Raw genomic sequence first — 27,054 nt, 5'->3', positions numbered from 1 at the left:
AGAATATTTCTGATAAGTTTGGTTTTAGTTTGTTAGTTGACGTTGTAAAACAAAGTGAAACGTCGTGATTTACAGATGAGGCTGACATATATCGACGGGATCCTGCCACCGAGGCTCCATCCCCTGATTGCTGATGTGCAGATGTCGGCATTCATATCCGGGGTATTTAATTTCTGCATCATGGGAGAAATGTACATTTCTAAAAGTTTAGGCCTAGATTTGTCCCCTAAATGAACTTTTAACGATAAACATTTACTTCCTGACAGAGTGCAGGTGGTAAACGCCTGAATGATGAATTTACCGTTGCTCAGTTGGCAGAGGGAGAAAAATCTGCTTTGACAAGAGCGTGCTGAGTTGTGAATGAATAGCAGAGTGTTTCTCAACAAGAGGTCACCATGAGTGCTCAGCAAATCTCTGGAGAGAAGTTTTTTTTACTGAGTCCATTAAAGGCAACGTGACCTAATCTAATTTTCTAAATATTCTGGCCATGATCGAGTATCGTAGTAGAACTGTTACTCAGAGGGTGTGTCTCACACTTAACTTTTATCAGAGTAGGACTCGGTTAATATTAACTAGTTATCAGCTCATAAATGCTGAACAGTCCGGCTTTGTTTCTGTTAAGATAAATGTCTCACCACCACACCCTCTGTTTGTCTGCTTCAACAGCGAACCAGTTAGCACCTGTTAGGGCCATTCCCTTTCATACACTCCCTCTGTGCTCTCAGGAAGCCGGGGCATGGTGTGAGAAAACGTCAGATTACACATTTGAATCATGGCCCAGCATTGGCAGATGTTGTATCTGTGCAGTGTTTGGCACCTCCAGACCCTTAATGTGGCAGCTTTCAACCTGGACACTCACAACGTGCTGCAGAGAAGCGGAGATCCGGGAAGCCTGTTTGGATTTTCTGTTGCGTTTCACCAGCAGCTGAGGCCTGCCAGAAAGAACCTGTGAGTGAGAATATGTACGTTATTTAACTAAATGATATGAAGTTCTGTGTCTGTCTCTTTACAACTTGAGGTGTCTTCCTCCAGATTGCTGGTCGGAGCTCCACAAGCAAAACACCAGAACCAGGTGAATGTTACAGGTGTTGTTTACCAGTGTGACCTGACTACGACATCCGAGCGCTGTCAGCCCATTGAGTTTAACAGTGAAGGTTTGTTTGCTTCTTTTATCTGAAGATTGCATTATCTTACTATGTTTCAAGCAATGGAGAGTAAAGTGTATTTTCCCCAGTAATGTATAAATTACATTACTCTATATTAATTTAATGCTATTTTGTACTTTTTCTTTTCTGACTGAAATACTGAATACGTGCAGCCGGGTCCAAAACACTGAGACCTTCTCATAGTTTTGTATATATATTTTGGAATGTTTCACATCTGAAGCTCCCACTTATCTGTCAGATTAGGATTTAATCTAAAAAAATCACATAGATTAAACGAGAGGCTCCTGATATATTTGGCTAATAAAGGTCCAAAAAATGTATTCAGATGTATTACAGCCTAGATTATTTTTTCCTTACCTCTCCTTGTCCCGCATATTTACCTTGTGACCCCTAAATGTATATGAAGTAGTTAAAATGAAAAAGTTAGAAAGCATTGAGACATCTGATGCATTAATTACATACCAGTAATACACTTTTTGTAAGTAGCATTTTAAAAGCAGGATCTGAGTTTTGCTTTTTCTACTTAATGTATTAAAGTGACGTTGTGGCCTCTTAGTGAGCTCAGCTTGTTTCTTTTTGTAGAGTTCCTCAATAGTAAAGACATAAATGGCCAGTGGATGGGAGTTAGAGTGACGAGCCAAGGTCCGGGTCAAAATGTAATGGTAAGCGAAACACTCTGAAGAAAAAAATCAGAATAGAATAAACCAGTCAACATATTTTTAAAATTTTATCTTCCGTCCCTTGTAGACTTGTGCTCATCGATACCAACAGTGGAGCCCGAGCCCAAACGCGAATGTCCCTCACCTGGTGACGGGTCAGTGTTACCTTCTAGGAGACGACCTGGAGGCCGGGACGGAAGAGAGGACCTGGAGGAGGGTTGTTTGTGATTCTGAGCACCTCACCAGACGCCGAAAGGACCATGAGTGGTTTGCGTACTGCCAGCAGGGCCACGGAGCTGCTTTTGCAAAGGACAACCGGTCGCTGTTGTTCGGGGCCCCCGGCGCTTATCAGTGGAAAGGTAAAATAAAGCTAACAGCTGCTGCTCAGGTGTTTCAGCAGTAAAAATTATTTTAAAATGTGCAACTAAGACAAAATAAGGGTTTAATTTTTTGTTTGTTTGTTCTTTTATTTCTGGAAATGCACTTTAACATTAAACCCTATATATTTGTAATGTGTTAAATGCTAAATATGCTTTTTCTCCTGAAGAATAAGCTATATTTTTTAATTCGATTCACATTTTAAACATTAAATTATGCATATTTTCAACTTAAAATCAACTTTTTTCAGTTTTGTTATTCTGTATAATGTTTTTTCTTATTGTTTGCAGGGATTGTACGACTGGAGCTTTTGGACAACCGGGACGTCTTTAGTGAAGATCCTCGTGAAACGGGGAATATAGACCTCTTTAACCCAAAGCTCATTCCTCTCCAGAGAGCCAGCTACCTGGGTCAGTTTCTAGTCCGGTCAGAGTCACTTTGTGGATTCAAATTTGAATTTGACCTCATAAAATTGATTGGAAATGAAATGTTAAATTGTAGAAAAGGTTATTTCAGCCATAGAGATCTAGTATATTCCTTTGATAAAGTATAACTTTCCAATAATCCAGCTTCATTTTTTCATGCTCAAGGATTCTCCATTGACTCTGGTATGACCCTGATCAGGAAGGGTGAGCTGACGATTGTATCAGGAGCGCCACGAGGAGGCTTCAGCGGCCAGGTGGCTTTTCTCAAAGCGGATCCTGTGGCTAAGAGAAATTTGTCTGTGGAGTTGATCCTCTCTGGTCCAGGCTTGGCTTCCTCCTTTGGTTACGATGTGGCAGTGGTGGATTTGAACAATGATGGGTAGGTTTGGTGAAATCTATTCAGATATTTTAAAAGTGCTGCACTTTGGACAATCTTTTTATGGATCAGTCCATCCTACACTTAGGTTCATTGTAAAATCTTAAAAAACGTGATTTGGGGATAGACATGGTCACCAGAGGAAGTTTCCTTGATGTTCTTGACTCCTTGGCCTTTTATTCACACCATCATCATGAGATTTGTTGGTGAAGTGATCCTGAGTGGATTTGTCCAAATACATTTGAAGTGACCAGATGAGCTTCTGTGTTGCCTGACGATTTATTTTCACTTTCACAAATACCATCTCGAATGGGCAGATTGCCTTCCTGTGAAGACGTCTGTGCAGACTTGTTAGTTTGGTCCATGTCCCATACACTAACATGGAGGAGGCGGGGTTTATGACATGTTCTGCAGCCAGCCACCAGGGGATGACTGAGATCTAATAGTCATTTTGCAGGCTATGACATGAGCTTTCTGTCTGTACGACAACTTTATGATATATCAATACTCATAAGGCTTCAAAATGATAAATGATACATGATTCTACTTATACTGAGGAATAATTTAGCCTCTTTTTATCGAGACAGCTATAAAACCTGTATTAACATGACTTATTACTACTTTATTTGGATTAGTATTTAGCAATTTGTCTTCATCAATCTTCGTCACAGAGCCCAACATGGCTCGATGATCCAGTTCTACTGACTGACCCTGTTAAAATATTTTGTTCCTGTGTTGTGTTCTCAGATGGGAGGACCTGGCTGTAGGAGCACCACAGTTCTCCGTCAGAGATGGTTCTGTTGGAGGAGCAGTTTACATCTACATCAACAACAGAGGCAGAAACTGGGAGGAGGTTGTTCCAACTCAGCTTCTTGGACATAGAGACTCCCTGTTCGGCCTCGCAGTGGAAAACATAGGAGACATCAATCAGGACGGTTATGGAGGTTGTGATGTTTTGATATTAAATTCATCATCCACTCAATGTACTGAAAAGTGAGAATATGATGCTAGTTTTGGATTTAAACACTTAATATTAACTTTTTCTAAGTGAGACTTAGTGGTTAATTTAATGGTTTAAAACATCTTGAATGAAGCAGGGGTAGAACAAACAATTACACCAAACAGCACCTTCACTGTAGGGCAGTTATGTAGTTAAATTAAAACATTTCCATCCAATTATAACCACATTTGCATTTTCACCTCCCATTAGGGATTTTATGCAAACAAACTTTAAGTTGATTTTGGTTGCAGTAATTAACTTCTACCATTGTCTCCCATTCATGCTGCCACCCCCACTCTGTCTTCATGTTCCTGTTTGCTGACAGATGTTGCTGTGGGGGCACCGTATGATGGTTCTGGTCGGGTGTATCTCTACTGTGGCTCCTCTGATGGGATCAACAAGAAGCCAGCACAGGTGAGGGTCGAGGGGCTTGTAGCGAAAAGGTCACAGTTCAAATCTGTTGATGGAAATACGTAGACAATGAGAATGGACTTGATGTTATGTCACACGCCTCCAGGTTCTCTCATCAGGATCCAAAAACATTCATCTGTTTGGATATTCTCTCTCTGGGAACTTGGATGTGGATGATAACCAGTACCCGGATTTGGCCGTCGGCTCGCTCTCAGATTCTGTTTTTATTTACAGGTAATTTCACAGCAGCAGCACGAACACGTTGAGATCAGGGAAATGTTATTTTCAATCCAGCAGGTGTGAGTTTGAAATCTCAAGGTTTGTTTAGGTATGTTTGTGTTGACTGTTGTGTTGTCGCCTCTTGTCCAGAGCGCGGCCAGTGGTCAGTGTTGGCAGCACTCTACAGGTGCAACCAATTGAAATAGACATCACAAAGGACCAATGTGATAAACTCACGTGGTAAGTTGGACAAAAATACAAATTATAATGTCTTCTACCTGCAGGTTCACTGGCTTTTGAACCAATGTCTCTGCACAAATGTCTGTGAAGTTATTTCACAGCTCAGGCGTGTTTTACCTACACCTCACATCCGGCATCGTTCAACCCCAAACTGAGTGAGTTTCCTCATTGTCAGTTCATTTCTCTTCCGATTGAATCTAAGGGTTTTCACTTGTATTCTGCTTTTTAGAATTAATTTATGGAAATGTTGTATGGCACAAACCTCCGCCAAATGACTTCTTGTAATGTTAAAGAAAAGAAAAATAAAGATTGACTGTAGTTTCACTTATACGCTCACATGTTTCCTCTGTAGAGCTCAACTTCACCTTTGAGGGTGACGCTGAGAGGAGGAAGGCGAGGCTTCCTCCCAGAGTCGACTTCCTGGGTTTATCTCAAGGACAACTGGAGCTGCCGGGACAAGGGAGAGAAATGTGTGTCGACACCAAGCTTCGAATTCTGGTACTGTCACATCTATTGTTATGGAAATCTGATTATTGTCCCAATGTCCCTTAAAGAGGTCAACACCATAACACATGTTGATCCACAATAAACCTCTGTTCCAGCGTGATATCAAAGACAGGCTGAACAGCATCCCCGTCTCCGTCACTCTGTCTCTGTGGAGCTCCAGTCAAACAACCAGGACAAGTGCAGATCTGCCCGATGTGACCCCTGTCCTCAACCTCTACCAGCAAAGGAGCACTGTCTCAGAGGTGCTAACATGCGTCCTTCTACCTCATCAGAGCTGCAGGAATTTAATCCTTTGAAATGTGTCTATTAGTCTTTGAGACCAGGCCAAGCTATAAGTGTAAAGACGCTGGATGCAGTTGTATAAAGAAACAACATCTGCTGTGTTGTTTCTAACAGATCCTCCTAATAAACAAGGGCTGTGGCAGCGACAACATTTGCCAAAGTAACCTGGAGTTAAAGTACAAGTTCTGTTCCAGAAAAACACTAAAGGATCAAGATGTTTTCACATCACTCGCCAGGTAAGACAAAAAGGTGAACCAAAAGAAAAGCAGAGTAACACACGTGTTTCTAAATGAATGTTTACTCACCTGTGCTTATGTCTCCAGAGAGGATGGTGTAGCAGTCATCACTCCCTCAGAGGAAGACATAGCCTTGGAAATAACTGTGACCAACAGAAACGGGGATGACGCGCACCAGAGTCACTCAATCATCATGCTCCCAGATACTCTTCATTACTCCTCTATTATCTACGACACGGCAGCAGTGAGTATACAACAAGTCTATTTGTGTAATATCAGCAAATAAGGAAATAACCTTTTTTGTTTGTATATTAAAACAATGTATATAAAAAACACAAACACATACGTAGCCTACACTGTGTTACACACACATCCACAGACCCATAGCAGGCAGGGATGTGTTATTACGGTGGGATGTTCATTCAGAGAAATTTAGACAGAAATCCAAACTTTAACTTATTTTTCAAAAGGGACAGTGTACATTCATTAATATGAGCAAAATGGTTTATATAAATGTACCAGAGTTAGTCTCTTAGACTAAATTTCATCTGCAGTCTCAGACGAAAATTAATACAATACAATAACATGCCTACATGTCATTGACTTCTGTGAACAAAGAAGACCTGATGATAAATAAATAACAATTAAAAAAACGAATCTGTAAAAAAAAAAAAAAACTGTTTCTTTCGACCCGAACACTTAAATAATCTAAAATATCTTAACATCAACATCTAAAAAAATATTATTCAGGGTTTCATAAGGATATAAAGATACTTTTACCCAAAACCTTTTTCATTTATTAACTCAGATACTTATACATGGTTTTGAACTAAAACTAAATGTTGTGAAGGGGAGGTGGAAAACAAAAAATAATAAAGGTTAATTACAAAATAAACACAATAACAAGGAAAGAGCTGTGATGGATGTATAACATTATTGGGATAAGTACATGCCTGCCTCCATTGACCCTTTCCTTATTTGCATATATACACTAGTGGTATATATATGCACGTACCATAACTTAATTTGTATTCACAGGAAACACAAATGAGTTGCACAGCCAATGACAAAGGAACAAGAATTGACTGTGAGCTTGGAAACCCAATGCGAAGAGATGCTGAGGTGAGTGTCACAGCTCAGTTTATACATGTGTCACCATCACGTTCTCCCTCTGTGTAATCCAATGACTGTTCTAATCCCTTAGATTACTTTTTATGTCCTACTCACCACGTCCAGCATTTCCCTGAGTACAGAAGATGTCAACGTCACCGTGCAACTTACCACGTAAGTGAGGTGAAAACTGTTAAGTTATTGATCAGTGGGCTGTGCGTGATTATGAATAACAGCTTTTTATTATTTTGTGGTGTAGGACAAGTGTGCAGACCATTCAACCTGTAGAGGCAGTCGCCAAAGTGGTTTTTGAGCTGGAGCTTCAAGTTTATGGGTTGGTACCGACTGTTGTTTCTGCCTTTTTAAGCTGTGTCATGTTGTTAGAACTGCACTGATATGGATCTTTTACTTCTGATATTAAGTAGTAAATATATATATATTTTGTTTTTGTTTTTGTTTTTTGATTCCAAAGATGTCATTATCAAACCCTAATAACGTAGAAATGTGACTGAGGCTTGATATTTTACAGTTTAACCATTAACTTTATTTTAAATAAAAAGAAACAGAAATAAAACCAAATAGATAGAACTTGAATTAAGAAAATAGACATAAATCTTTAGGCTCTAAATCGGCAGATTTTCTTTGGTCCATTAATATTTTGATTCTCTTGTAATTATTATTGTTGATTTAATATCTACCCTAACACACATATGAAGACCCCAGATTTTTATCGTAGTAAAATACAAAAAGATCTGATTATATATTTTTTTTTTTTAGACGAGCCAGACCTTCCCAAGTGTCACTTGGTGAAAACGTGATGGGTGAAAGTGCCATAAAGACAGTGGATGAAATTGGAACCCGGGTTCAATATGAGTTTAGGGTGAGACGCTATTTGTTGCTAACTTACATACATTAAAATGATTAACAACAGTTTTTTTCTCTCACATAAGCAAGTTCAGTGAAATTGTTAGTTTCTGTTTCTCAGATAACGAATCTGGGCAGACCACTGAAGTATTTCGCCAACGCGTCACTAAACATCTACTGGCCAAAGGAGAACTCTGTGGGAAAATGGCTTCTGTACTTGACTCAGATCACCAGTGACGGTGTCCAGTCCGTCTCCTGCTCACCCGCAGAAGAAATCAATCCACTCAAACACGTAAAGGTAATAAAGACATATCAGCTTTTGTTTTATTGTGTAAGTACTGCATGTTAACCCTCCTGTAACTGGCTAATGTTTGACATCAAGGGTTGGCTCCACCCAGCGAGGAAAAGACGTGAAGCCGAACATGAAGCGCTCTCTACTGATGTGTTCCCATTTCTGTCAAAGAAAAGGAAATACAAAACTTTGGTAAGACATTATTAAAGATACATACAAGAACCTACAGAGTGAGTGCAGTCGTTGGGGTTTAATCCTCACATCTCCATCCGTAAAGCCTTGTCACTAGTTTGAAAATTAAAAATTCATATGAAATAAGAGAAAGTCCAATAAAAGAGATGTGTCCTGTATATCTGGGGTTATAATATAATACAGTGATACAGGTCACATGACATACATACATTTTACAGATACTAGAGGATGCACTAAAATCCACTGGAAAAAGACATGTGTCCTATTCATCTAAAGTAGCTATAATATCTAAAGTCATTTTAGGTCAGTGGGTCACATGACATGGAAGCTGTTTAAAAACAACCCTGTCATCTCCTATTTACACAGGAATTTGTTGATGCTCCCTGAGTGAAACGTCTGTGATGGGGAGAGATTTGGGGGAAATGAGGAAAGGTTGGATAGGAGGCTAAAGGAAAAGAGCACCTGACTCAGTGTGATGACCTCGGGCCTGTTGTGTGTGTCTCCTCCTCAGACCTGTGCAGATGGACTGAAGTGTGTGGAGATACGCTGCCCTCTGCTGGGTCTGGACAGTTCTGCAGTGATGGTTCTGCATTCATACCTCTGGAACACCACTTTGACTGAGGTTATACAACTTCTGTGAAATACCTCCTCCTCTCTTTAAGGGTTGACATAACCCGCTTTTATTATTGTGGCTTCATAACGCATGAGACGACGTCATTTAATTTGTGTGTCTCTCATTTAGGATTACAGCTCTTTGAACTATCTTGACATTGTGGTGGATGCGACCCTCAGTTTAACCAACTCTCCAGAGAATATTGGACTTAAAATGGAGAAGCCCGGCACAAAGGTAACATCATAAGGAATAATAATAATAATAATAATAATAATAATCTACTGTTTTGGTCTAGAAAAAGATTTAAGATCCTTCACATTTATGTAAGCACTTGTAAGACTGTAATTTATGCACCAAAGTCAAATACATATTTTTATATTAGATATTTTTTTACAATGTTTACTTGTTAACGTATTTAAAGACTCAGATAATACAGGAAGTTGTATCATTGTCCACAGGTTAAACTCACAGTGTTTTTTGAGAAAGAGACTAAATACTTCACCAAAGTTGCCTGGTGGATAATCTTACTCACGGTCGTTGCTTTGCTTCTGCTGCTGGCCGTTTCTGCCTACCTGATGTGGAAGGTAAAACGTTTAATGAATCTCTAATAATGTGTTTTGTGTTTGTGGTAAAACGATTGAACAAGAGTAAGTGTTCAATGCTATAAATCATTTCAGTTTTCTGATCCAGAGTTAAACCCGTTTGCAATCACTGCACAAGAATAATCCAACAGGTGATGTCGGGTTGAAATGACAATGCTCTATTCCTAAAATACATTATTTCCATGTTTCTTCAAAGTAAGAAGTGCCTGCTTAATTTTTTACATTCGTCAGACAATAAAGTTGCATTTCACACTTTAGTAATAATAGAAAGAACTTTATTCATAGAGCACTTTTCAGGCAAATAAGCGCAGCGGGCTTTCCAAGGCCCCAAAATAAGCAACATTAAAAGGTCAAAACACTGATGCTGTTGACTGATCATATGAAGCAGTGTTAATATGAGCTTTCTTTGAACTGATTTTGTCCCTTATTTTGAGTTTTTGTCCCATTTTGGTATAGTTTGCTGGAGTAAACAGTAACTTTTAGGAGCTTAAATAGTCTTATGCTCTCAGTGCCCCCCCCCCCATGTTGACTTAAAGTATATTATAATAATATTTGGATGAGCTCAATTCCAGATAATGTATAAAATGTGAATATATTGATTTATAAGTAAAGATTTTGGCAACTATATTATTGTTTAAGACTATTGTGTTATAGTGAGTTATTATTAGCTCTGTACTATAATCTACTTTCCATACCACAACACACGCATTGATTGTCCCTTATTTTCTGTCCTTGTCAGCATGAATCCCTCAACTGTCTTGCACATAACAAGAAGCCCACTGAACACAAGGAAGATGTAAACCCAGAGACTGCTCCTCTTACAGCCTGAAAGAAGAAACCAACGACGCCCTGATGCAAGGGGGGTTTTCCTCCTTGTTTATATTTGAGATTTCATATCTGTGCTGATGTTTTCATCTGATTCTGACTAACTACATTGTTGCTTTAAATAAATAGAAATAAAGTTATTAATCTCATTTCATCGAGCTGCGCGCAGAGCTGTGTTGTGATTATTAGAGAGAGGAAGTGAGATCCAATTCCTTACTTAAAAAATAACTGATATTACATACAGCTTTATTTGAAAAGATACATTTGATGCAGACCTTTTCTATTACTGTTGTACATTTACTTTGAGCAGCTTTTGTAAGAAATAAAATGAAAAATAAAGAAAAAATAAATCAACACACTTTTTTCTTTAGTTTTTTTTTAATGAAGCTGAAAATATCACTTGTTTGATAACAAAAGGTTTTTTACGACAACATGAAACAAAAACGGTCGGCATGAAGGAGTGTGCGAGTCGAAGGGATCCATGTAGAGTTTGTGCTGAAGAACAATTTACCTGAAATTCAGTGGAAACATTGCAGCCGCCACCTCTGTGGTTTAATCTGCTGATCATCGATACACAAACGATTACAACACTGTTGCTTTTGAAATACTGTGACACACTGTTTTCACTGTTGTCTTGAAAGGGTTTTATTCCAGAATGAGATCCACCTCTCATCATTTGTTGTTTTAGAGGATCAGATCAAATTTGTCATGAGTAATAAAAATGTTTAATTTTAGAATGAAACCTTTTTCTTGACATTTTCTGTATTGAACTGGTGCAATAGCCCATTTTACTACTGGTGAATCTCTCCTTCAACCAGTTTCACATATTCCTCATTCAATAGAAAAGTGTCCTTTTGCAGCATCAGTACATTCTGCTTGTTTTCTCCATCTCTGTTCTCTTTTGGTCCCATCAATCAACTCCATCTTTAGAAAAGTTTTTGATATCTTGAGAAATGTGCTTTTATTTTTTTTCTTTATTTACAAAATCTGCAGCAGCTTAGCTTAGCATAAAGACTAGAAACAGTGGGAAACACTTAGCTTTGCTCTGTTCAAATGCTGTGTCTCAGTTTTTTTTTTTTACTTCCACACTCACACACTTTCTATTTTGACAATTACAGCAACATGCAGTGCGTTGTATGTTGTCTGGATTGTGCACTCAAAACTGTTAAAAAGTTGACCCTCAACTGTTGCCACCTTGGACACGTAGCGGAAGGAGAGGGATCGTCAACCTGTTTTCAAATGTGTAAAAACAGCAGCCGAGACGGGTGGAAGTTAAAATGAATAATTTTCATGTTGTGTAACACAAAAAAGTTTTTTACTTAAACTGAGCAGAGCAGCTGGAGGATACTTTGGCAGTCACACCATGAGATTGCCAAAATATCTGCATTTCCAGTGAGTGCACAAACTGCCATGTTTTGATTTTGTTGGCATTTAAACACCATGTCAGTGAGTACACCATGTGACTGTGTACAAAGTGTACTACATGTGAGTGTACTGAGCGAAGTACCTGACTTCAAATCTACTAGTACCTCTAAAGTTCACGTATCCACACATTACACCTCTTTTGTTTAATATGCAGAAAAACCTGAACCATTCTCAGGTTGCTGAGCGAGCTGATTGGCTGACAGCTGATTGGGAAATAGTCAATCACACCTTCCATAAAAAAAAAAAAACTAGATTCCTGGTTTGTACTCTTCAGTTTTTAAAGACGTTAAACAAGACACATATGATAAAAATTTGATTTAACTTTAAGAAGCTGGTAGGCCGATTTTCTTACCTAACTTTTCGTCAGGTTAGCTGTTTCTTTATCTCCGGCCTTTAAGTCAAGCTAAGCTAAGCAGCTGCTGGCGTTAGCTTCATACTTAACATACGGACACGAGAGTATGTATCAATAGTCAGATTATTACTTTAAGCTCGTCAATGTACTCTCGTTAATGACCAACTCCTCACAACCTCACTTTTTTATCTTTGATTGTATCTTTATCAAAACACATCAAGCATTTGAAAACCGAACTTGTGTTTCCGTCAATTTTCAATCCAAATTTTACATCACATCATGAGCTCGCTCACTGTCGTCATCATCTTTTGTTTGCTTTTAGGAAAATAAGTAGAAAAACGCATCATTAAAAACATCCCAACATCTTCTCAGCATGCCCTCAGAACAGGAACATGTAACAACAAACTATAAAAAACACCATACATACAAACACTCATTCACACATGTTCCTCCTGAACTATCTCTGGTAAAGATTTTTAAAAAGTGCAGCTGGTTTTTTGGCTCAAATAAATATAAAAAATTAACAGTTTTAGTCTGATTGGTTTCAGATTTTAAAATGATTGGTTTGCGTTATAAATAAATAGAGCTTGATTTCCCTTTTTTACCAGAGAAAGTCTGAGACAAACACTTCTTCCAGAGGATAAACAATCAGCCTTTAACCTTTAAAATCATAATAACAACAATGAAATATAATATTACAAATAAATTAAAAGCATCAATATAATAAATTAATTAACCCCTTGTCGTCACAAGTAGCCTAAAATGAATTTAAGCATTTAGGTACATTCAAAATAATCCCCGTGTTTGGTTTAAAGACTGATCCTGACTTCTTCTTCTTTTTTTTATCTTCCAGGCAGAAATACATATCAATAATTTAATTAATTAATATTAAACTAATTAATATTAAATTAAATGTCACTATTTCCACAAGATGAAAAGTGAACAAAAATGAACCACAACAAGAAATCAAATCAAAAACATGAATCAACTTAATTTTGTGAGAAAAGGCAGCAAACAAATGCACTCGGATCATTTCAGCTGCTCATTGAAACTACACAGTAATCAACCTCTCTCTCTCTCTCTCTCTCTCTCTCTCTCTCTCTCTCTCTCTCTCTCTCTCTCTCTCTCTCTCTCTCTCTCTCTCTCTCTCTCTCTCTCTCTCTCTCTCTCTCTCTCTCTCTCTCTCTCTCTCTCTCTCTCTCTCTCTCTCTCTCTCTCTCTCTCTCTCTGACCATGAGATCATGCTGCTCATTCCTTTTGCTGTTTCATTACTTTAGTTCCACCTCTATGCTCCAGCACAGTTCAGCATCATGACTCCAACAGGTCAAACATCTCCAACAAATGGCACTAAAAAAAGGGCAGTACCTATTGATTAAGTATTAGTTTTAATCATTTGAAAATGCCTCTTTTGTGGCTTGGGCAGTAGGAAAAATATTAACTTTTAATTTTGTGCTGTAAACAGGTTTTTTGATTATTGCTAAATTAACCTGTTTTATCTTTGTTTGTTTTTTCCGCTAGTGTAAAAAAATGGAATGACTTATTTTGTTAAACAATGTGCTTGAGACTCCAGCATGACAGAAAACCTCCACTCTGTAATAACCGGTTATCTCCACATGGGGGCAACAGTGACCAGGAAAGAACACAAAGATAGCAGCGAGGACGTGAGCCCGCTGGTCGCCGAACGAACCCGTCCATGGCCGTTGTTTCTGTTCCACTTGGAGCCGCCTTTCTCCCGGACCCGAGGAGGCTTTGCGGGGTTGGAGTCCGGGTTACGAGGGGGTTTGTTATAAGGGGGAGAGTAAGGCCCATAGCCCGGCCAATCATCATTGTACCTTTCACCGTAATCCCCTCCCCCTGAACCACTGCCCTCCTCACCTGGAACAAGAGAAGATATTTCTGACATGTACAGCATAGCAATAAATAGAGTTATTACTTAAAAAGGTCCACACCCTCAATGTTCAGAAAACACACCACTTTCCTCTCTGTCCATTGCTGCAGCTCCTCTGTTCAGCCTCTGTCTGAAACACTTGGTTTTAGCTACTGTCTCTTTAAGGCCCGCCTCCCGATAAAGCCCAGTCTGCTCTGATTGGTCATCTGGCCCACTCTGTTGTGATTGGTCAACCCCTTCCCGCACAGTTAGAAAACATCTGCCTCAACTTTCCCTTACCTGGCTTTGTTAGGGGGCCAAATTATCCACTAGGTGAACTTTATGCAAATATTATTATATTTGTGATGTCATACTGTCTATTTCATAGACGAAAAATACATTTGAAGAAAGAAAAACTAAGAGAGAATACTCTATCTCGTTCCAGATCTTCATAATCATCAATTTACCTCTAAAATGTACCAGTATATAACTTATACTCCTTAAGATATACGCAGACATAAATATCCAGCATCAGGAACACTCACTGTCCATGAAGTCCATGTCTTGTCCGCTCTGAGCGTGTCTCAGTTTGTTGGTCGCCACCCTCAGCTCCATGATCAGCTGTCTGGTCCTCACATCCGGCCGCGCAATGTCCACCTCCACCTCGGGGTTGTTGATCTGGCTGACGAGACCGTCGCCCGTCACGTCGGGCAGGTACCTGAGAGAGCGTGCACGGTGGAATTCATGTAAGAAAACACCGCTCACACATGAACACAGATCATTTCAAAGCAGTTCAATCAGCATGGATGTGCATTGAGGGTGTGTATCTGTGCAGAAGGCCGACACGCGGAGGATGTGGTGGTGGCAAAATCAAACCAAGTTCCATCTGTAACATTCTGCCACCTCTGTACCATCCCTCCCTCCCTCCCTCCCTCCCTCTCTCCACCTCCGCCTCCACCGAACCCTCCCTTCCTCCCCGCTCTGATCCCCCTCACCTCCCCCGGGTCTGCCCGTTCCAGCAGCGCTCCTCATTAGTGACGTCGGCAGCCAGCCTCTCATCGTTGCAGGTGGTGTGTGGGAGGGACACCCAGAAGCCGTGCATCGGCCGCAGTCGCTCCTTCAGCTCGGTGACCTGTGCGGAGGCGGTAAGGAACTGGTTATGACTCACACCGGCTTTTCTCCCTGTTTGCTATGGCTGGATGGAGGAAGCATATGGAAGCTGCAGTGCTGACAAAGTCACTGACATGACACTGAATCTGGGTCAGTTTTTCAATCACATTTCTTTTATATATCTTATGAATAGAAATAAATAATGACTGTACTTTGCTCTCTCCTCTGCTCTCAGTTTTATTTTGCAGCTCACTCTCGTCAGTGGGAAACTGTCTGGGCCCTGACGGCTGCACTCTCATATTGTTTGTTTGAAACTATTTTAATCTCTCATTTTCTCCTCTCTCTGCTTTCTGCTCAGTGGCCATGTCTGAATCCGGATGTAGGCACAAAGCAAACATTTGACTTAACTGTAGCTTCAGTGTAATACATTAAAATAACACCCAACCCAAACATGTGACCACAACAAAACAAACTATTGTCTTGTTGATTGTTTGAGTGTTTGTCTGTCTGCACCATTCTTGTGAACACGGTATCTCAAAAACACCTCGAGGGAAATTCTTCAAATTTGGTATGAATATTCAGTTGGACTCAAGGATGAACTGATTAGATTTTGGTGGTCAAAGGTCACTTAGACCTCACAAAACGCTTTCTTGCCTCGTAACAACAGCCTTGCGTTAACTCGAGTTTTTTTCTTTGCTTTAATAAACTAAATGAATCCTGCAGTAGAATTAATTTCTAATTGATATAATGAACATTATACTCAATAACCCAGAATGTCAATGTGAAAATGTATTTTTGTGTTAAAGTATTAATTCTTAATTCAACTCAACTCTCGGACCCTTCACTCAGTTTTAGTAAGACCCCATTTGACAGCAATTAAAGCGCACAGCAACAAGGTTAAATAAAGTAAATGGGTCGGAATGTTTTCTGAAGCCACTGCAGCTTTTTAGCCAGATATTTAACTTTAAAAAGAATGCTAATGTTGTTCTGTATCTTTTAGCGAACAAATTCACCACAACAACTTAATAAGTGATAATATTTCAGTGTTGTGTTTACACCTTGTTCTGCTTCCCCCAAGTGGCCATAAAAATAAAGTCATGCATGTTTAAACTATTTCAAAATCTAGTGTATTATAAGAAGAGCTACTAAACTATCTAACAACTGGACATGTTTCTTCCTCACCAGTCGATCCAGGTTGGTGCCTGCAGCAGTGGTGGGTTTCTCTTCAGGGCTGTAGGTGCGGAACGGCCTCCTGTTTCCCCCGGACTCTTTCGGTGAGCGTTGAGTCCGTCCTGGAGTCGGTCGGGGGTTTCCACAGCCCTGGAACACCTGGAGGTAAACCACAACAAGAAAGCAACCAGTATAACCAGCTGAGGGGTTGGGGATAATATCATGAAATATGAAACATAAAAGTAAGGGATATCTTGGCTTTTTGCCCAAAAGTCCTTTTACAACACTTAAGAAAAAGTCTAGAAAGCTGGCGTTGCTCTTTATGAGCTTGTTGAAATGTTTTTATAGTGTTGTGCTTAGGACCTAAAAACGATGAGGCTCAACATTAGAAGGTGTATTTAAATTAATGTTAATGTTGTAATTGAGAGCAGAGAGACACTTTGTGAGTCAGTGTCTACACTCATCAGTTGTAGGGATGGTTCTCCATAGTCTCCATAATCACACCCTGTTAGTGTAAAACTGCAATAACACAAAGCTAAATTAAAGAGTAAAAGCTCTGCCTCCACAAACATGGAGTTTTTCTGGTTCTGTTCAGATGCGAGTGTCTCTGGTGGATTAGCTCCTGGGCTGACGGCCACGTTTTAAATCGGGCTGTGAAGTTGTTTTGTTCTCCGTGTATAATTATCATCAAATTTCTTGTAGGCTGTCTCATCAGGGAGATTAAAATTAGAATTAAACAATAAGTACAATTATAACTTTGACATGAGAGAGTGACCTTTTTTTTCCCTTGGTGGAGGGAGTCGCAAATAAAATCAGTTTTTCTCAAGATTCAGTCACAACAAGACGATGCACAATTGCAAAATTCTCGGAAAACAATAAAAATGCATCACTGTCTATGTCTGTTCCTTTTTTATATGCACATCATTTCTTTCTTACTTTAGTGGAGATGGTGACGCTGTTTTCCTGCATGTGCATGATGGCCTCTGACACCTTCACAGAGATGGAGTCGGCCGCAAGCTCCATGTTGAACGGCCCCTCCAACTTCTCTGAAACCTGGTAAAGAGCATCTGAGACGAAGAGACAGAAACAAAGGGTGATGACATTTTTTTTTTATGTCCACATTCGCTCATATTCTCAGAGTGTTCAAGCAAAAACAGAACGAAAAGCTCTGTTGGTGGCATATTGTTCTGATAAACATCAAGACAACACTTCCTGGTGTCTCTCAGGGGCTCAACCCTCTGAAGAGATTTGATTTACATCTGTTTGAGGTGTTTAAGAAGTGGAGAAAAAAAAGAAGGGGTATGAATGGTGGTTGAAGAAAAGGGGGGGAAATGGGTTTGGGTGCAGCAGACATGGATGGAGCGATGAAAGGTGAGAGGAGGCGCTGCACATGAAAAGAAAGAAAATGCAGGGAATGTGTGGGTTTGATGAAAGGGGAAAGGAAACACAGGAAGACAGATCAATTGGGAAGGAGCAGAGAAGCATGAATGATTAATGGAGGAGGAATTCATTAGGGGAATAGGAAGTGGAAAGTGAATGAGTGACAGAGGAGCAATAAAAGGATTTTACTTTTACGTCCGCTCTGTTTATTAATGATAGTGCACTTAAATGTCATTTGGGCCTTAACATCTTTTTTTTCTGAAGAATCTAAAATAATTCAAAACCAAAAGGTACATAATAAATACCTATTACACAAATATAAAGACCCTAAACCCACTTAAAAACATACTGGGTTACATTGTTCAGCCTGCCCTCACCCACCAATGAAATTGTTCCACTCGGTGTCGAGGTCGGCCTGATTGGCTAAGCAGCCCTTCATCACGTTAAGGCACAGGGAGTGGCAGGGCCGCAGGGAGGGCAGCCCTCGACACAGAGGGCAGTACCACTGACGCATGAGGCCACGCACACACTCAGAGTCTGCTGTCAACTGAAAAACAAGGCACAATATTACCATGAATATCACTACATGAGGGAACTTTGCATGTCAGCAGCTCCAGAATGAAATACATAAATAATATGAACACAAAGAAACTCTTCTGTAGTGCTACATTTTTTATAAATGCTTACTGGGCTTGTGGCCTGATTTTTATTTTATTTTTTGAGTCACCTTATAACATTGATTTATATACAATATTTTTTATTTGATTATTTTATTTCTTTCTTTTATTTTGTCTTTATTGATTAATGATTGTTTGAAATTTAAACTGTTTTAATTGCTTTTAGCGCTTTGTAGCGTAACTTAAATTTATTATTAGGATTTATTTATTTTATTATTTTATTTTTCAGGACAACTTGAAGTGTATTACACATATGAGCCTGACATTGCTCCTGAAACAAGCAGATACCAAATAAGTGACAACAACCAATAAGACGCAGTCACCTTAGTTGCTTTGTTAACGATATCCCGACCTGTAGCCAGGGCCTGAGATAGAGCTCTGGCTGCAATGAAAGCCCTGGATACCTGAATGTGAAAAGAAAAACAGAATGAAATCAGTCACAACTCAACAATCTGCACAGTTTTACTCAATCACAACCACGTGTTTTCTGAAAGCGTCCATCACGAGGCCACACACTTGTACGCGCAGTTTGCGAGGCACGTCTCCGAACGGCTGCAGCTGTTCTGTGTGTTTGCTGACGCACTCCAGGTAGTCCTCGCTGAACTGATACTGGGGGTTGACCAGAGAGAAGACCCGCTCCACGAGTCTGGACCAGAAGTCGGACAGAACCTCGGTCAGACTGACACTGCCCCCTGTGGACAAAGGAGCCACGATGAGCAATTGATAGAAAACATAACAACAACAAACATGTTCCTGTAGGGATTTCTGAAAGAAGGAATTGTATTCGGTGGCATTTCGGCAAATTAGATGTACAGAATGTTTTTCCACAGGAGTGAATTTTAATCCAACATATCCTTTTGTAGTGTGCTACCCAATGGGCCTGATGAAAGAGCACACCAAACCAAACATTCAGTAATCATCTAGTCACTGCTGAAAGAATGCAAACACACCGTGGCCAGCAGTTACTCACTTCTTAGGAAATTAAGAAAAAGACAAATAAAGCATAAATCTTTAAACATATTCACAGACTGAGTATTATAGTGCTCAGGTTATGTCTGTATCCAACACCTCCTGCTTGATGGCTGCAGGGTGTGCATGCAATTTCACAGTCCTTCAAGAAAGAAAACACAGATAACAGGGAATACCTCCACCGGGGCTGATTGGCCACTTTATCACCATATTACATACACATGTACTGAGATCAGATAAACCACCGCACATTATGTTCTGGAATCTTCTCACATTAAACGCAGGCGAAATATCCATTCTGGGATATAGTTGAAAGGAATGTGTGTTGCCATAATTTTACTGAATAAAGATCACCCCCTCTTACGGATAAATATTTAGATTCACAAAATCCAAAGACGTTTTAAATACTCATAGAAAAAAGTGAATAGGTTCTTCCTTGGCCCAAACACGCTTCCACCCAGTTACAAGAAATTCCGTTCAGTAGTTTTTATGTAATCCTGCTAAGAGACAGATGAGACACATTTACTTGACTTGTGTTTTACAGTGTTGGTCTCACACATGGTTCAAGTTAAGATATTGGACACAGCTGCTGGTGCAAAACAAAACAGAAGTCACCAGCACTGGTTTCTATACAGTCCAATAAACACAACACAATGACGTGTTAATAATAAGACATGATATATTGTGTGTGCTGCATTATTTTGTTTGCTTTCGGTGATTTGACAACTGGCAGACAGGTTCTGAATATGCAACTCTCCAATCTGAAGTCTACTATACAGCCTCAAATTAGCCATCCATGCTGTTTGGCAGACAAAGACAGGTTGACTAAGCAGGGACAGCCTGCAGACAGACTCGCCAGCGAGCGGCTGTCATGCCAAAACAGAGCCATTCGGAACCGAAATAGAAACATCCTGGCATCCGTGGGATTTCATTACGTTTTCTCCAGTTCTTCTTGGCATCTCAGTGCTCGTCAAAGAACAACACTGCCTCCACAGTGCTGTGGATTCACCACAACGTGAGCATGGACTGATAAAACCACACTAAACTGCTGGTGCAACGATGAATCGTCAAAGCTCCATCTCTGACCAGATCTCCAGAAAAAATACTTCTTTGCATTTATTCAGTCATGATACTGTTAGAGGAGCATGAAGTGGAAAAACAGAGTTGTACACGACCCACGTTGCTTTTCTGGATAAATATCCTCTGAAATGTGGTTTTTACCTTCAGCAAAGAGGTTATGTTTTCACCCCTGTCTGCTTGTGAGCTCGTAAACAGGATTTCCTAATATCTACCAGACGGATTATCATGAACCCTGGTGGAAGGATGCCGTATGCGTCAGGGAGGAAGCCTCACTTTCTTTAACATTGTGAGATATGGTGTTTTTCAAAATTTTTCTGGATTTCTCAGAGAATAATTCATGGATCTTGATTCTACTATAATTTAAACTTAATTCAGTACAATATAGAAGATGTTTATTGCATCATACTAATTCAGGGAGTTTCTGATGAAAGTTAATGGAAGGATTAACCTGGGTTTCAACATGGTCCTGAAATGTCCAGAGCTCATTTCATTACCGGTGCTAAGGAGGTTGTGTTTTCATTGCTATTCGTTTGTCTGTCTGTTTATTTATCTGTCTTTTAGCAGGATTAAGCCAAAACTACTGAACTGATTTTAATGAAACCTGAAAGGTTGTAGTATGTGACATGGAAGAACCCATTCAATTTTAGGCCAGATTAGGAAAAACATTGTCACCTTCCTTAACATTGGCCATGTTTTCCCCAATTTCACAGAGAATAATTCACAGTACTTGATGAAAAGGTGTGTTTAGGGGACTGATATCTTTGAGCGTGTGACATTTGGTGAAGCTTGGTTAAATTTAAGGTGACTGTTGGGCCGTGGCTATGTGCTCTAATAATTGCCTTTCTAGTTCAGACTGTTTTTGGCATTTTGCTTCGAGTGGAGCCTGACAAAACATATGGGAAGAGAAGATATGCAAAAACAAGGTCCCCAGCTGGAATCATGGACATGCATCCTCGAGCACTAAACCACCAGGAGGCCCCTCATTTTATTGATTTGTGTGGAACCACATTGCAAAGACCATTTAAACACATCAAATCATAATTTGAGTTCATGTTGTAGTCACAGCAGCTGAGGTGGATTAAGTCGCTGAACTAACCAGAGTAATATCTGCGCAGCTCCACAAACAGCTCCTGGAAGACGTGTGCATTTTGGGTGAAGAGCCGGCCGTAGGTCTTGGTGAACATCTGGTTCACAGACTTCTCCGAGAGGTCGATGATCTCCCTGAAGAACTCTGCAGTGAGGCAGAAAGAGCAGATTATATTATACCAACGTGTCACCCACCTTCTCTTCTTCTCATATCTTCGACAGGTTTCTACGTAGGCGCTCAGCCACCACCCACCCTCCCTTCCCAGATTCACAGGGACAGTTACATCAGATCGGGCTCACTGATAAATGAGTGTAACAAAATGTACTTTTATTTAAAATCCATCTTTAAGACTCATATCCAGTCTCCCACTCCTCCAGCATTTTAAATGATTCATCACGTATATTATATAAAAGCCTGAGGAGGGAAAAAAAAGGTCAGAACCACAGCAGGTAGGAGGAGAAAGTGGAACTTCAGCTCTGAGCTGTGGCTGCTAGGATGTGGATTGAGTTCTCTAAAGCACAGACAGCCATTAAAGGTGTCATTAAAGATGAACGTTTTCGACACTGACCTTTTGTTTAAAGGGGCACTTCACCAATTCTACACGTGAAGGTCAGTTCACTGAACACGGATACACCTACTGCCTACTGTGAAAACTGATTCATGATGTGTACTGCAGCTCGACAGGGATCTGACATCACTATGACATCATCCGGGTCATCTCAGGTCTGAGACATCGCGTGATACAAACCATCATGTAGGAGTTTAAGGACGTTTTCACTCCTGAAAGTCTGAACCAAGGTTCACGTCTTTGTTACAATTTTTCCATTTTAACCTGTTAGTTTTGGTTCTACGTTGTAATTTAGGAACGGACTTAAGACTTTTGTATGACACATATATCCTGTTGTCTTCACCTTAATTAGACGTGTGTCTGATGGTGGTGTGCTGTAAATATGGCCGGTAGTGTTCTTTCCATTTGAATGGAGAACATTTTGTTAATTTTGTTGCCACTGTAACATCGTTATGGTTTTACTACCAGCAAAATAAACCTCATTATCGTTCAAGCATTAGATCATCTGAGGCAAAGACTAAAAGAAACCCTGTGAGCTGCTTCCACTCTTTCTTCCTCTATCGTCAAATGCTGTCTCAACTTCCTGCTTTTTAGGACTGAGACCTCTTCTGCTGGTCTGGGTTTTCGGTCCATTGGTCCAGACCGGGGTCCGAGGCACCTTTCACACTTGTTCGTTTGGTTCGGAGGAAACTGAAATGTCCAAGTCCAGACCAAACAATGTAAGTGGGAAAGCCCCCGAAAAAATATGGACATTTAGGTTGCAAATAAAGACACCATTGAGTTGCACTGAGGGAAATGTAGGATCTAGTGTTTCTGAAGCTTAAAGGATTAATTGTCAAGATATTTCGGCCTCTGCTGCATTTGTGACCTTTATTTTTGTATAATCTGTGTGTGCGAGTCCCATAACTATATGAATTTGCGGAAGCTGTCAAAGCCTTTAATGTCAGCACTTCTCCCACATTCAACATGAGTCATACCAGGATCTTTGGCTGGCACGTTTGAGAGGATCGGCACAGTAAGAGATCCTACAGATGTTTTTATCAGCTGTCAATCATTGCTGCTAACTTGACAGATAGAGGAGGCAGAGATGAAAACAAGCCGACTGCAGTGCATCCATCAGATGTGCAAACTATGGCTTCAAGGTGAATAACGCTCTTTTAATTTCATACCAGGTTAAACATGAGTAATATCCTCTCACCGTCAAATCTGCGGTGTCTCTGGCTGAAGGTGGTCAACAGGAACTGGCTGTTTTCTTCGACGGCTTTCATGAAATCCCTCTCACTCTGGAGGGCCAGCGTCTCCTCCATCTGACTGGAGCAGCAGGTGTAGTCCTGAGGACAGAGCCGCAGGTGCTCACCTGGGGAGGAAAGCCAGGCCGGGAGAGACAGAGAAGTCAGGACCGATCACAGGCTTAGAAAGTTATGTGGATGAATTAGATTGTTTTTTTGTTTAATCATAACAAAATGTAAAATGATAAGCTGGTATCATATAAAACACTGTGGGCTTCTATTCCTACAAATAAAATCATTATAAATACCTCAAATATAACGTCAGTTGCTCTATTACCAGATGTTTTAAGTGAAAGAGTCAATGCCTCCACTTATCAGTCAGTTTCATCACTGTGGGGAAATCTTATCAAAGACAAGCTTGGGATAGAAATTTTGTAATTTCCTTGAATGAATTATTCACTTTCAATCCGTCTCTCTTTGTCTGCTCAGGTTGAGACTTTGATACGTCAGAGGTAATGATATGCAAACGTCAAGCAGGAGGGGAGTAAATAACACGCAGCATTCAAAGGTTTGAATTTTCTGTTCCTGTCGTTTCACATCCGAAAAGGAATATTACTGCAATTAATACAGTTGAAAGTCTCGATCCCAACTCCACCCACACTGATGTTCCCCTCTCTGCCTCTTTTGTTCTCTCTGTGTGTCTCACCATTACCCCTCTCTCATCCCTCTATTTCCATTTCTAAACTGCCTCTCCTCATCCTCTACTCTCCCAGCCATCTGCTCCCCTGGCCCACGGGACGGTGAGCCAAGACTTAGGCAGTGGTAACACACACACACACACACCACACACACAAAATCAATCAATATTGCAGTTTCCTCAGTCACTCACACACACACAAATACAGCTGAATTGAAATAAAGTGACTTTTTTGAAAACAATCAATTTAGTCAAAGGTTTGTCTGTGGGCAACACACACACACACACGTTTTGTTTTTTTAGCTATCTTTTAATAGGACGGAGCTTTTTCTTTACTCATTAAAACCTTATCCCAAATATAACCATGACCAATTCATGCCTTTAACCTTATCCTTAACCCTAACCAGGACCTGAGAAATTACATTTTTGCCTCATTAGGACGGAGCTTTGTTCCTCATAAGATCTACTGGTCCTGGTGAGGCCAGTGTTTATGCTGGAGAAGGGTCCTAAATAGGATGGGACAAACGACTACACACACCCACACCATCAGGGTAAACCTCTCAGAAGTAGGTTACATCTTCATCCACTCAAGCTTGCTCCATCGTTTGCTCACATTCATATTTTAACAAATCTGGGCTTATGTCTCTTCTGCTTTTCTATCCTCTTCATCCCATCACCCAAAAACGTCACAGCTCCCAAACTGTTACACTGTGACACCTCTTCATTTGGCAGATGGGATTAAGAGCACAGCCTGTGGGTTTATGTATATATACATATATATATATATATATATATATATATATATATATATATATATATATATATATATATACACATATATATTCATTCAGGGATTTAACAGTGGGCCAGTAGGCAGAGACTAATTAGGGGCGAGGTTCTTTGTTGCACCGGTGTTGGCAATTTGCTCATCCCCATAATCATCCTATTTAAGGCGCACAGAGGGGAGGAGGGGGCGGCTGTAATTTGTTTTAAACCACCCAGCGTCAGTTCTCTGGAGGAAATCTCACCATGATACCGCTACAGTGTGTGTGTCTGGTGCTTATTAGTGAGTTTGAAGCCACATTGTACTTTATCATAGTTCCTCGTGGTGATGTATTATGTGTATTTGGTTTACACATGTGTTAGAATATGGATATAATGTTCTCATAGTGATTTCTGGTGACCTGAATGTGCGTAATGAATATTGAATCCAGGTTGCACCCACATCTCTACGTGCGTTTTATTTTAATTTCAATATAAACTCGAAAAGGCTCATGTAGGACAACATATGACTTTGGGAATATTTTGCATTTAGTCACAGAAAAGTCTGATTCTGTAATTTGTCCTCGCCCGCAGGTTATTTCAGAGTCTTACCGGAGATTTGAGTCAGCGGAGCGGTGTCTGTGCCGTAGCCCTTCTCCGCGTACACCTGCCGGGTGTCGGCGCAGCTCCTCCCCGCTGCAGCCACGGGGCTCCGGGTCCCCGACAGGGCAGCGGCCGCGCAGAGCAGCATCAGCAGCGGGTACCTGCGGACAGAGAGCCGGGGGTCCATCTTGTCCACGGGGCTCAGCCACACACCAGAGGAGGGGGTGATTTTAAAAAACAGCCCTTCAGACTATGGGTGCAGCGGCTTAGTGATGAATGAATGAGTTCAGATGAAAAGTCAAAACATGACCAATGTCCCGGATCGTCAGTCTTTTAAAAACAGTTTCCCCAGATAAGTGCAACAAAAAGACGCATCCGGACATAAAGTTTCCATCCACCGCGTCCGGTTAGTTTGTTCCTCCTGTGATCCGCTGCTGGAGCGTGTGAACGGGACACTCCCGATCCTCAGTGTCCTCCCACTGTGCCACTGTGCCGGAACACCCGCTCTTTTCAAAGTAAAGGTTCACATGTATCAACAAAGGGGCAGACAAGATGTAGAAATACACAAATAAGTATTTTGAAAATGAGCATTTAATTAGGTGCAGTTAGTTAAGCTTAATACAACAGTCCTGCAATAATAAAAGCCATTGCGTCCAGTGTAGTTGTGCCCATGTGTACTTACACAATATGTAACATAACAGGCCATAATAATTGCTTTGGTGAGATAATTTACCATTTTTAAAGAAAGTGACCAAAACAATAAGGTGAATTTTGGAGCGGTTATGACAATGTTTTAAGATTCAAATTTCAAGATTCTTTATTGTCATATGCACGATTAAAAACAGTTGTCACACTGTAGAATGAAATCTTTACTTTCCTAGTCCTCCAATGGCACAGAAATAAAAGATTCAACACGAAAATAGAAAGACTAGCTTACTAATAAATACAAAATGTAAAATTGTCATCTACAGCTCCCCCTCAAAGAAGAAGCAGTATAGATAATGGATGGATGGATTTGGTGTCATTGTAATACAGGAACTCTATAAAAGTAGAGACTTATCTATACAACTACATTCAGGACTAATCCCATTGAGGGCCTAATGTCTTTTGCCCCTGCACACGGATAAATCCCAGCACGGGCCTATTGTGCACAGGCCTCGGGGTCCAAGGGTATATAGGAGCATCTGCGGTTAGTGACGGTTAAAGTTTCTTGTTGTTAATTCAGTCGGATGACCACAAAAAAGATTCAGAACAACCACAAAGAGACGCTTTACAGCCACAAAGACCTGAACAACACTGTGAAGCGTGGGCAACATTTTATTTTGAAGGACCTGACCAGAATGACTGTGTTTCACCTCTGCTGGTTTGACTGTGGTCATAATAACCCATCAAACACAGAACAATGGACCAACAGGGGAGAGAGGGGTGAGGAGCCTGTGGGGGGGGGACAGCAGCTGAGACACACACCTCAGGGTCACACACACACACATACACACACTAGAAAAGGAACTGTAACATAGGAACTAATAGAGGGATATGAGGGGCTGTGGCCTGCAGCTATTATAATTGTATTTATTATTATTTGATTTGTTAATTCATGTCTTGTGAAAGAGGGGCAGAATATGTAAGATTATTATTCTTGCTGCTCCTTTTTATTCAAGATTTGTTTTTGTGTTTGCAT

The 27,054-nt window shown here is 40.3% G+C and overlaps 2 protein-coding genes across 2 annotated transcripts; one reads left to right on the top strand and one right to left on the bottom strand.

Annotated features, from left to right (window-relative positions):
- The first annotated feature begins 769 nt into the window (after window positions 1-769).
- On the top strand, window positions 770-10,401 carry LOC117769832 (integrin alpha-6-like). Its single transcript, XM_034598976.1, has 25 exons — window positions 770-948; window positions 1,033-1,154; window positions 1,749-1,828; window positions 1,914-2,184; window positions 2,494-2,613; window positions 2,794-3,007; window positions 3,752-3,948; window positions 4,330-4,418; window positions 4,522-4,649; window positions 4,785-4,874; window positions 4,965-5,029; window positions 5,227-5,372; window positions 5,477-5,623; window positions 5,778-5,899; window positions 5,987-6,143; window positions 6,938-7,021; window positions 7,104-7,183; window positions 7,269-7,343; window positions 7,787-7,889; window positions 7,995-8,171; window positions 8,256-8,357; window positions 8,869-8,979; window positions 9,100-9,204; window positions 9,429-9,554; window positions 10,312-10,401. The coding sequence occupies exons 1-25, from the start codon at window positions 773-775 to the stop codon at window positions 10,399-10,401; spliced, it is 3,177 nt and encodes a 1,058-aa protein (XP_034454867.1). The 5' UTR covers window positions 770-772.
- Window positions 10,402-13,562: 3,161 nt separating this feature from the next.
- On the bottom strand, window positions 13,563-26,020 carry gpc2 (glypican 2). Its single transcript, XM_034598345.1, has 11 exons — window positions 25,383-26,020; window positions 23,281-23,439; window positions 21,524-21,658; window positions 18,895-19,070; window positions 18,702-18,782; window positions 18,083-18,248; window positions 17,258-17,388; window positions 16,334-16,480; window positions 15,037-15,173; window positions 14,587-14,759; window positions 13,563-14,049 (listed from the first exon to the last, which is right to left on the bottom strand). The coding sequence occupies exons 1-11, from the start codon at window positions 25,558-25,560 to the stop codon at window positions 13,778-13,780; spliced, it is 1,755 nt and encodes a 584-aa protein (XP_034454236.1). The 5' UTR covers window positions 25,561-26,020; the 3' UTR covers window positions 13,563-13,777.
- Window positions 26,021-27,054: the final 1,034 nt, after the last annotated feature.

This window comes from Hippoglossus hippoglossus, chromosome 10 (assembly GCF_009819705.1).
Source record: "Hippoglossus hippoglossus isolate fHipHip1 chromosome 10, fHipHip1.pri, whole genome shotgun sequence".
Lineage (NCBI taxonomy): Eukaryota > Metazoa > Chordata > Actinopteri > Pleuronectiformes > Pleuronectidae > Hippoglossus > Hippoglossus hippoglossus.
This window is presented reverse-complemented; position numbering and strand designations above follow the sequence as displayed.

Bases quoted from the DNA above. Each gene is read 5' to 3' on its own strand.
- LOC117769832 (XM_034598976.1), top strand. From the start codon at position 773: ATGGCCCAGCATTGGCAGATGTTGTATCTGTGCAGTGTTTGGCACCTC. The intron at 8,172-8,255 runs GTAATAAAGACA...TTTGACATCAAG, and splicing joins ATCCACTCAAACACGTAAAG to GGTTGGCTCCACCCAGCGAG. The intron at 9,205-9,428 runs GTAACATCATAA...CATTGTCCACAG, and splicing joins TGGAGAAGCCCGGCACAAAG to GTTAAACTCACAGTGTTTTT.
- gpc2 (XM_034598345.1), bottom strand. From the start codon at position 25,560: ATGGACCCCCGGCTCTCTGTCCGCAGGTACCCGCTGCTGATGCTGCTC. The intron at 23,440-25,382 runs GTAAGACTCTGA...TTTCCTCCCCAG, and splicing joins TCCGCTGACTCAAATCTCCG to GTGAGCACCTGCGGCTCTGT. The intron at 17,389-18,082 runs GTGGGTGAGGGC...TCTTCGTCTCAG, and splicing joins CGAGTGGAACAATTTCATTG to ATGCTCTTTACCAGGTTTCA.